This window comes from Canis lupus, chromosome 2, assembly GCF_048164855.1.
Source record: "Canis lupus baileyi chromosome 2, mCanLup2.hap1, whole genome shotgun sequence".
Classification (NCBI taxonomy): domain Eukaryota; kingdom Metazoa; phylum Chordata; class Mammalia; order Carnivora; family Canidae; genus Canis; species Canis lupus.
The window spans coordinates 35,533,475-35,545,459 of NC_132839.1; the positions used below are offsets into that span (position 1 = coordinate 35,533,475).

The window sequence follows — 11,985 nt, forward strand, 5'->3', positions numbered from 1 at the left end:
CCTTTGATTATGATTCATGTATTATGGTTCCTATCCTTTGATAGTTTTCAACTGACTAATTGATATTTGAATTTCATGAAGTGGCAGAAAGTTGTAATTCCTGCCAAGGAATCAGAGCAGCAGATTTGACATCATTCCCTTTCTAAAGAATAAGAGTTCTTTCCTCATATGATAAATACTTTTTAAAATTTTTCTAATAGAATATTTTACTTACATAGAAGCTTGAAAGTAATTAGAGAATGAGTATTGATTAAATGCCAATCTGGTGACAAATTCTAGAAAAAATGAAAACCCCTTTGTGACATATTCTGCATGAGATGTTTTCCACCTTTGAATATTTGTGCTTGTCAAGGTTATAGAACAGGAAGAAAGACTATATTCAAATCATTTATTCTAATTATATTGTAAATATGAGACAAACTTCAAAATATGAAGTATTCATGAAATGCCTTATTTTTTTTTTCATGAAATGCTTTAAAAAATGCAAGTCGTCATCTGTCATTCTATACAGGGCATTTCAGTCTTGTGTTTCACCAACATTACTTACACCTGTTTTAAGATTTAAATTTAAGATATTCAGAAGATATTAGCATCTTTTGAAGACATATTTGTTTAAAATGTTTGGTTTCTACAATTTAACACATTTTGATGATGCTTTAATTATTTTAGAAAAAAATCTCATAATTTTGTTGGAAATTTTCTACACATTGGCTCACTTTTAAATAAAAATTATGTTACTATAGAACTATAAGTCAAAAGCATCCAAACTAATTTACACTAAGCTCTTATTAGCCAATATATGTTGAAGTTCCTTTCAACATTATTTTTTTCACCCACTCTGAAATAGAAATCATGAAAAATAGTATTGGTTCTTGAGACCTATACCTTACATGAGCTGTGTCCTGAAACAGTGGCAAGGTAGTCTTAAATGTCCAAAGTACCCAAGAGCACTATGATTTTGTAAATTACTGATGATATTGGGATTGGTTTCCCTTCAGGTTAGATGTACTTCACTAGAGTCAAGCACACAGACTTAGATCTCTGCCCTCATGAAGTCTTTCCCCAAATGCAGAGCACTGGCCTCAAGGGACTTGAGAAGACAGGATATTAATTCATACAAATTTGTCATTAATTCTTGAAAAATCAACTCAACATTCATTTGACCTTATTTCTTATATTTTCTCTATTCTCCCTCTGTGCTTCCTAAAATAACTATCATTATCATCTCTTTGCCTTGGATTCTCTCTTTCCAGAATCTCTTTCTTCTTTGTCCACACCTTTCCCTTCTTCAAGACTTAAACCAGATGTTCTCCATGACATTGTCCCTGATTTTTGTTTCTACCTCTTGTTTCCATCATGCCTCTGTCACTCCCTTCTTCAAGAAGTTGGTTTTGTCCGTGTTCTCCCAACTTGCATGGCACATGCTTTGCACTTGTAAAATGGCATGTTGCATTGCATGTGGCCACCACGCCTTCTTTGCTAAACAGCATTTGATTCTTTGCATCTACCAAAATATCCACACCATGGCTCAGAGGTGGTAAATGCTCATGGAATGTGTGTCCATGAATGAGTGGTATTTGTTATCAGAATACCATGTTCTGCTGAGGTGGTGTGTTTTTTCACTTTAGAAGGGGAAGGTTCTTAAATGCATCTTTTTAAAGCCAGGTGAAGCTAAACATTAGAACCATTGACATTGATCAGAATTAGCCTGTCACAAAATATTCCCCTCCTTTTCTTTAAAAAAAAGACTTGTCTTCATTTTGGTATTCCATTCTACAAAGTCATTGTTTATAATCTCTAGATTTTAATTAAAGGAGCTTCTCATATGGCACTTTTATAACTAAAAAAGAGACAGTATTGTTGGCATGTATATAAAAATGTGCTTAAGGTTCATTGTGCAGTAATTTTTTTAATGTGCTTTTGATTACTTGAAACTCTCACCTGCTAGACCTCTTAAGAGTAAGGATATTTTCTTATTCCCCTACTATGGTCTCTCACCTAGCACAGGGCATGGTACAGAGCAGATATACAGTAGTATCCCAAGAGTCTGGACACTTCATGTACATGTCTCCAATGATGTATCCACCTTCCTATGTGGACCACTGGGCTTTTTAACTCATGCTTTTGTTGGATATAAAATATTACAGAAAATGGAGAGAACATTTTTTAGAGCTAACTGATGTTTTCTTTTTTTTACCTTTAGGAAAATAATTTCAGTCCTTTGAGATTCTAATTAATATATGGTAAATCATTTATTATTATTTGTAAGTATGAATTCCACATGACAACTTAAAAAAATCAAGAACCTTCCACCTTTGGTTATTCTCTGACTTGACTTTAGATAAATTTTGTTTTAAATATATCCACTTGCTATTTAAGAAAGTCTATGTAAAATATTGGTCAGTTAAATAAAATCTAATTGAGCTAATTTGCTAAATGATCTGTTTGTTAAATCTCCTTATATGATAACTTAATCTATTTTTGTCATGATTCAAAAACAAATATTTAGTGGAGTATCACACCTATTCGTTGCAGTACTAAAATACTCCAATTGACTCTTTCTCTAGAAAAAGATTCCCAAGTGAGCCAGGCAGCTTATTCACCAACCTGTTCTTGCCTATGTGGCATAAAGCATGATGGAAGATGCTGGAGAGAGATAAAGACTACTAAGAGGGCTCTCTCCTCTAGAACCCTGCTTTTAATTTTCCTTTGTATAAAGACCGTTCAGGTGACCCCATGGTGCTCTCCTCTCTGCTGACTTAGGAGCTAGCTGCCCATAGCTTTCAAAGCAGGTTCAAATCATCCCTTCCCTAGGGACAGTGACTACCAGTGCAGAAGACATGCTCCTGCCCACTCCCTTGCTGGCCTTTCCTTTGTTGCCCCCTCCCTGTTCAGCCATACCTTAATGTGTGTCTCAGGGTTCTCCTTCCACAGCCTTTTCTTACATTGAGAGACTAACTCCCAAACCACTGGATGCTTCACTGATCCATAAGACAGGCAAACAGACTTTTTTTTTTTTTTTTGGTATGAGTTTTCCTACTAACCATTCCAGGACAAGAGAACAACAAAAGAAGAGATATAGAACACATGTTCCAAATTCTTACAAAGGTCTAGCATTTCCTGGTACTTTTGAGATACACATCCCATTTGAATTTTTCCCTCTAGTGGATTAAGAAACAAAAACAAAAAGCAGAACTCACATTCTGTTAATACTCTGTCGCTACCTCCAGGAGTGGGACTCCATGAAGGGCCTTCTCCCCAGTATCTGTGGTGTTTTCTTAGTCCATTTGCATCTCCTAGTATCCTCAGGCTGGCTGGCTCCCAATCTAAGGAGACCATAGGTCTTCATAGTCCCTCCCCACTGTGGCGCTGCTCACCCTACAATTCAGAGGCAGCATCACTGAAGAAAACTGAACACAGCCCAGGCTAATGTGTGCTTGCTACTGGTACCCCACCCACCTGAGCCCCACATGGATGGCGTCAGTGTTCTGCAGAGAGCTAGGGAAGGGCCAGGAGGCCAGGTGGGAGCAGAGTGGCAGGCTACTCTCTCTCCACTCCTTTCCCACCTTCTTCATTGAGAAGATACAGAAATGAATGATGATGGCAGAGCAGCACTGCTCTGTGAACACAACAGGTTGGGAGTCCTGGGATTTTTTGCAGTGGCCAGAGGGGAGCCTTGCTTACAGCCTCTTGGCATTTTGCCTCCAGACCGCCCTAAAGGAAACAGAAGGAGTGGAGTGTACTACCAACAGAGGTCTACCTCCTTACTTCCTCCTCTCAAATGCATCTTCTACTCTTTACTCTGTAGCTTGGGTTGTAGTTCAGAAGAATGTCACTTTTCTACGTAGAAATCACTGTTACTTTTTACTACTTGCAAGGTAAAATTGACATTCCTTAAATGCAACATACAGAAACCCTTACTGGCTTGACTCTTCATCAAGGAGTATATTTTCTTATTTTAAGAAAGAGGGAAATGACAGTGATATGAATGACTATCAACCTTGAGCTTGGCACGTGCCAGGATCCCTTCTCTTCAAAATCCCACTCAGCTAGTTTGCCTTTCTCAAACACTTTAGACATTTTTCAAGCCTTTGTTTATGACTTTTTTTCCTTCTTTTTGCTGAAAAAATGTCTACTCGTTCTTTGAGGCCCAACTCAAATGCATTTTTCCTCTGAAATCTGTCTTTCCTCTGTAGTAGTTTTAATTGCTACCACAACAAATTCTTACAAATGCAGCCACTGAAAAAAAAAAAACACCTAGTTCTGTTGGTCAGAAATCCAGTGCAATGGGGCTTAGCTGGGTTCTCTGCTGAGAGTCTCAGGATGCTGAAATCAGGGTGTCAGTGGGGCTGTGTTCCCTTCTGGAGGCTCTGGGGATAGACCTCTCTCGAGGCTGTTACAGGTTGTTGACCACAGTTTCTTGTGATTGTAGGACTGAGACCCTTGTGCCCTGCTAGCTGTCAGCTGGGGCCAGTATTTGCTCCTAGCAAATGCCCCATTTCTTCCTATACTTTATCCGCAGTGCCCTCTCTCAATAGTGAATCCAGTTCTCATGGCACAAATTCTTCTGCTCTCACCTTCTGCCACATCTTTCACTCTTGCTTCCAGCTGAAGAGTATCTTCTACTTTCTAGGGCTCATGTGATGATATTGGGCTAGCCCACCTGAGTAATCCAGGCTAACCACCCTATTGTAAAGTTCATAAGCTTAAATATATTTGCAGTGCCCTTTTTGCATGTAAGGTGACATATTCACAGGTCTGAGGAGTAAGGGGTGACATCCTAATGACCATACCTCTCCTTCCCCAAGCATAATTGAACTGTACTCCTAAACCATGGGGTAGATACCCCCGAATCTGTTTTGGTGCCTTTGTGCCAGAGCCTGAGTGGCCCCCAGATTTTTGCAGCCCTTCCTGAGTTTGGGCTACCTCAGTGTCTGGGGGTCACCCCACCTGTGATCTTGGCACTGGTTAGAGGTCTGCACAGGCACCTGCATTTTCTGAGTTGGGAATCTTCTCTCCCCACCTCACCTTCTTCATATCTAGCATAATGCCTTTAATGAAACTAAGAAATATATAGAAGATGAACACACAAATTAATATGTTAATAAATTATTTCTCCACAAAATAACTAATTTTGTGAAAGTTTCATGGAAGAAGCCATAGGCACTTAATCTAGTTCTAGAAGAAAGGGTAGGCTTTCCATAGACAAAGAGGGCAAGGAAGATGGCCTTTTAGGCAAAGGAGGAAAGATAGGTGGGGAAGCATAAAGCATCCTGGAGAGCAATGAGACCTAGCGAAGTGTAGAATGGTCTGTGTGGCCCTGAGAGGGGTTGGCACTGCTCAGAGAGGGGATTACAGACCACTTAGAAAGGGCTCCAGGGGCCTGGTGGGGGTCCCTTGCCTCAGGCATGCTCCATGGAGGTTTCATGGCAGACCAACATATAAGCAAATAGACCATTGACAGCATCATGAAAGGTGTGAAGCTGTATTTAGCACAGAATAAAATGTTATTTTAAAGTTTGACTCCAATGTGGGAGAGAACTGTAGTCTATCTTAAATACAATCTTTAAAAAAGAAGGCCTCACAGACCAGGATTGGGCAAGAAGACCATACTTGGGCAGGAGTCTGTATCTAACCCATCAAAGTCATCAGGAGTGTCCATTCATCACGGGAGTATTTGCTTATTTCTCCACAGTAATGTGAATATCTTTGTAGAGTCAGAAAAGGGGACAAGCTGACTTCTAAAGAAGAATGAGAGAGTATAGTTTCTATACAATGTCCAGTTGTGAAAAATGATTGAAATACCTAAGTTAACATCTTGAAAGGAATTTGTACTTTAATTTTGTCTTCTGTAAAAACTTGTATCCATAATAGGAAATTTCAATTTTAAAAAGCCCCTTTATTTAACCTAATCTCCTATGTGAGAATTTTTAAATCGGGGAAATAAAATCTATATAAACTGTAGTTAAGCCTTCAAAATGACATTTTCCATGAAAACAGTGCTGGGTTTGGTGATGTGCAATTTCTCATAATGTATGTGACATGATTGTGTGATATAATTATGTGCTGGGTCTGTATATCAAAATTAGAGTAATGGCATACTAGCTGTGTAATGATGCATATTTTTTTCAATTAGGTGGATGCTCATGGAAATATTCTATTAACATCACTGGAGGTTCACAATGAAATGAATGAGGTCACAGGCAGTGTTGGTGATACCAGGAATTCAGCACGACCCTTTGACAACTCAGGAATCCAGTACAGGAAACAGAGCATGCCTAGGGAAGGGCATGGGCGACACATGGGGGACAGAAGCATCCCGCACAAGAAGACCCACCTACGGAGGAGGTCTTCACAGCTCAAAATTAAAATCCCTGATCTAACCGATGTGAATGCCATAGACAGATGGTCCAGGATCGTGTTTCCATTCACTTTTTCTCTTTTCAACTTAGTTTACTGGCTGTACTATGTTAACTGAGTGACTGTACTTCATTTTTCAAAGACTTCATTTAACACTGAGTGAAATATTACTCTGCCTGTCAAGTTTTTATACCTGTACACACACAGACACACACACACAGACACACATATATACATACGCAATTGTATATATATGTGAACTTTCTCAGCATATATATAAAATACACGTGTATATGAGGATGTATGTGTATATGTTTATACACACAGGTGTAAGTACCCACGTGTATGTAAAACAAATACACATACATATATACATTTTGCAGCTATGGACAACACAGGATGTATATTAAAGAAAGTCATAGTTTTTTCTTTTTTAATTGAAAGGGACAAGCATCGTCTAAATATTATGCCTTGAGAATGAGGGTGTGAAACACAATATCATCTCAAAATGTGTCGTTTATTATCATAAGTTAGATGTTTTAGTTTAAAAATCAGAAAAATACTCTTAGTTAATCTTCAAAAACTCATACAGTGATATTGCTAGTTTAAAATGAGTCACATACTTCATATCCTTTCTGTTCACTAAGCGAAGGCTTTTCAGCTTTCTTGGTGATGAGATTCGCTTTCATCGGGCATACATTTTCTGTAGATAAAGTGAGCCACTGGTGTGTGCTCACCTGTCGTCTTAAGCATAGATAGATCCCACATTGATATCTGAACGCCCATCTTTTGAAAACCCATTGGGAATGGATGGCATATCATTGTAAGTACTTTGATGTACAGTGTATTTTTTTGTTCACTTGGAGTGGATCCAGCTTACCTGTCATGCAGGAACACAGTGGCATGTTTTGGCAATGTTTAGTTGACATTTCAATCACTGAAAATGTGCTCCACATCTTGGATGGATTTCTAGGCCTGATATCTAACAGAAAGCATAGACGTCTCAGGTTATTTGTTACTCTAAGGTAAAACCATCTAGGATGATTTTCCCCCTTGTCTTTATGTTATCAATCACTCTTACAACATTGTATGTTAATATAAAATATATTTGCATAACATGCATATATATGTATATTTACCAAGATTTTATTTCTTAATGCTTGCTATCATGGCAGCATGCGATGTCATATTTTCCTTTACGTGATGTAACTACTTTCTGTTATCTAGAATTAAGATTGAAGCTTAAAACACCTTTACTCTTCAATTTCAGAAACCAAGAAACATCTTCATATCTTTATTTCTGTATCTGATATATTTCATAAGCACATCCAACTACTCCTAGTTTAACTAGGATGTTGCAGGAACATGACCAGTACACACCACGCATCACCTAGTGACCCATGACCGTTCTCTTGAGGCAAAGGAGAGCAACCTGACAACAAACACAGTCACTTTTGGTTCCTTCTGATCCACAGCCTCATCAGTATTTGGACTTTTTAAAGCTCGTAGAAACAAGACAAGGTGCACCGGTTTCATAGACGCAACCTTAACTTACTATTTAGATGAGATCTTTCTAAAGAAAAAAAAAAAGAGATGATATATTTTTTGTAAACAATATTTCTATCACAGGCCTCCATAAACTGAAATGACTACAGTTGTGCAAACAGATGTCACAGTGAAGTTAAGCATTTGGAGAAAAAAAACCTAAATATTCAGGAAAGAACTGCTAAATTAATACTTTATTCCAACATGCCACATATGCCTCACCCTCTCTGTTCTAAACCAATTACCAAAATCTCACCCAGTACTCAGCTGGCACCAGTTTTCTCCATGTAGATAGAGACACCACCTTCCCTAAGGATGCATGTAGTGTGGGCTATCACCATAAGCTGACCACTACTTGATTTTTCTTTGCCAGCCATAACAACCTTTAATTTGTGGGAATCTGTCACAGTTCAATAACCACTGTCAGGTAAAACATAACCCACAAAATCTCATACTAGAAACAATGACCAGTTTTATACCCTTTCCCTTCCTTCATTGTGACCTTTCTTCAACATCTTCTACCTACTGATCTCTGGTTTTATTTTTATCTGGAGACTAGCCAGTGATTTCTTGGTCTTGGGCTTTTCTCTGACAATCTTTTTTCATGGGTAACAATGAGGGATCCTAAAAGTTAAACAGATTGGGAAAAACCTTGTAAGTGGCCTTATCATTGTTAACATGTTAAAGAAAAAAAAGACATTTATGAAGACCTTATCCCTTTCAATACTTCAGGTATCTTTTTCTGTATCTAGTTATTCAAGGAGTGAGCTCCACATGCAGAAGAGAGACCCCAAAATGCAAATGAACATGGATAAAAGCAGTCAATGGTTGATTTAAGTGTGCAATTTATACTATTTTGAACTGTGACATTAATTCTTTCTGGGAGAAAAATGACTCAAAACATTTTTGATGCATAGTTGAGGTACCCAGAGACCCCATGGGGCTCAGAAGAGCTGCAGTCTACTTACCAAGGTTTTCTGGATATAAATTTGCATGGTATAGTCATAATAGCTTTTGAGCTTTTTATATGCATTTGGCACCAAGACTGGGATCCACCACTTTGTAGACACTGCGATGAAGTTAACATAATAGCTATACTATAAATAGTGTTTGTAACTACACACATACACACACACAAAAATACATATATTCTGTAAAAAAAAAAAGAAACAACTTTTTAAGATTCTTGGGTATGTGTTTGCTTTACTCCATTTCAGAAGAAAATTACTTTTCTTCTAATAAAATTATTTTGTAGCTTCTCCATTTTTAAAAGTTGTGAGAAATATTGAGAAGTAGAACTCTGTGCTGACAGAAGAGAGTTGAGTTTGGTTCTCTGTTCTGTTACTATGACCTCTCATTACTCCACAGTAGTTACTGGAACCAGTGAGCAAACCGTATTGATGAATTCTGAACCCGGACCTCTGACATTAATGTGAGGTAGCTGTTACCCACGTCCAGATATCTTGAGTAAGGAGAAAAAAGTTGAATTTGGAATATAATGATATTTCTTTCTCAACAACTGTGCGTAATAAAAAGTTAATTTTCTATGTAGTCCTGTCTTTCCAAAATGCTTCACAGGGGCTTAAAATGTACAGAAGTATCTTGCTCTGTCAATTTGTTATTACCCATATTCAGATATACTTGAGACAACTCAAGAGCCCTACTACATAAGTCCCTACAGAGAAAGACTGAAATGACTTGAGTAATCTTTAAAACAAGTGTTATTCTTGTTCACCGACCCCAGGACTGTAGAGGGGTTTCATTGTCTATACCATGAGACATTCATTTCCCCCAAAATCATAAAAGAACTAGAAAGTATGTCCTGATACTATTCCTGTTAGGTCTGAAGATTACATGTACATCTGCAATATCATGCGTTTTTAATGCCAGCATCCAGATCTTTTGACATATTTAGTCATTCACATTAAAGGCACTTTTCCCCTATGCAGCTTTGGAATTAACATTTTCACCTAGGAGATATCTCAGAAGTGATGCCACACACATTTGGGACTGGTTTTAAGGGGACAGGCACATGGCAGCTGTAGGTGTTCCTTTGAAGCATCTAGTAGATAACCCCGTTGGATGTTAGTCCCACTATGGTATGTTCGAAAAAAAAATATGTCCAACTTTGAATCTCCTGGCTTGAAATTATAAACCACTTAATAATTCTTACTTAATGCTCTACCCAAAGACAAGTTCATATTTCTGGCCATTTTTATGTAAGCAAAAGTGAACAATTGGTGAAATATCTTTTTACTCGTGGAATTGACTCTGGCTCTAATCCATATGAGCCATCAGTCAGAGTGACATTGAATCATGGGGCAAAGAGCTGCCCAGGTGGACTAAATTTTCCCAGGACACTAGCTAGTGTGCCTTGGATCAATTACCTCTTCTACTGCATTGAAAGGTGCCATGTTTTCCAAAATGCTCAATTCCCAACACCTGGGTAAACAGTGACCTCCCAGAGAGTGGCTCACATAACAGGCCTCTCCCTAGGGTGAGCCCCATAAACATGTTTTATCATTTTTGTCTCATATTTTTACTTCACAAGTCAGTGAGTGTGTTCAAGGTAAGTACAGGATTATTCTAGTAAGAATAGGCGATTGCTGCCATGATCAATTCCCATATTAATTTCATTTCATTGTAAAGATAAAACCCAATTTTGCTTAAGCACATTGATGTAATTTTTGGTATTATTTGACATGAAAAAAACAGCAAAATTGAGTGATAGATACAATATGAAACTTGTTGATGAATGAATTCAAATTTATTAAAAAAGAACTAACTGACTTAAATATGAAGACTGGTTTTTTTCTTCCTTGACTATGTTTTGATGAAGTGGTGTGCTTATTTTAATTCCAGATATTTTTAGATGCACATGCCCATTCAGGTTACTTGGAAAAGTCAAAAGAAATAAGCTCAAAGCTGACTGTATGTGAGAACAACTGAACCATGAAGTTTCTTTAAAAATCATGATTTATTTTGAACTTCAAAAGACATCTAGACACACAGAGATCCAGCCTGTTCCTGTCTTCAAATAAGTGTTTAAAGAGAGAAATATTTTTATATTTAAGACCAGGGGCAAAACTTACCAATAACCTCTGGCAGAGGTGGTGGTATTGGTCCTTACCCTTTAGGTTTTCAGTACTAAAAGGCAATTTCCCTTGTTTTCTCTCCAGTGAAAAAGTAGCAAGCAATGTTTGAATGAATGAATGAATGGATGAATGAATGAATCCTCAGACACCTCAAGCCTGGTAGAACTTTTTTTTTTTAAGATTTTATTTATTCATCAGAGACAGAGAGAGAGAGAGAGGCAGAGACACAGGCATAGAAGTAGGCTCCTTTCAGGGAGCCCGACGTGGGACTTGACCCCACGTCTCCAGGATCACGCCCTGAGCTGGAGGCAGATGCTCAACCACTGAGCCACCCAGGCGTCCCCCAGGTAGAACATTTATCGAGAAATACATCTGTAGGCTCCCAGAAAGGCTGCTGGCTCACCTGGAAATACCTTAAAACTAAAATTCCCCACTGTGGTTATCAGTCTTACAGAATGTCCTCAGCCAGTTAGTATACCCACACATTTATCTACTCTAAGCAAAATAATAAAATTCTTCAGTAATTCTTTATGGGGCCTGTTAACATTCTTTTTTCATTTGTTTTTATATTCCTTTTTTTATGAAAATACAAATCATTTTATTTTTTTTTCAGCTGATGTTGATCTATTTGGCTAAATGCAGTTATTCTTCAGAGCTCATATAACAAAACAAAATTTCAAACTATGAAATGAGGTTCCCAGTATTTTAGAAATTGCCTGGACTGTTGACTCCCACTGCTTGTTTTTTTATTTTTTTTTATTTTTTAAAATTTTTAATAATTTATTTTTTATTGCTGTTCAATTTGCCAACATACAGAATAACACCCAGTGCTCATTCCGTCAAGTGCCCCCCAAAGTGCTCGTCACCCAGTCACCCCCACCCCCACCCTCCTCCCCTTCCACCCCTAGTTCATTTCCCAGAGTTAGGAGTCTTCATGTTCTGTCTCCCTTTCTGATATTTCCTACCCATTTCTTCTCCCTTCCCT

General features: G+C 38.0%; 1 protein-coding gene across 5 annotated transcripts in view; it reads left to right on the forward strand.

Annotated features, from left to right (window-relative positions):
* GABRB3 (gamma-aminobutyric acid type A receptor subunit beta3) overlaps positions 1–10,700 on the forward strand; it is a 225,538-nt gene extending 214,838 nt beyond the window's left edge. For all 5 annotated transcript variants that reach the window (XM_072795444.1, XM_072795446.1, XM_072795442.1 and 2 more), the window contains one exon: positions 6,137–10,700. In XM_072795444.1, coding sequence (XP_072651545.1) covers positions 6,137–6,478 — 342 coding nt within the window. In that variant the 3' untranslated portion in view covers positions 6,479–10,700. The remainder of the gene's footprint in view (positions 1–6,136) is intronic.
* The last annotated feature ends 1,285 nt before the right edge of the window (positions 10,701–11,985 follow it).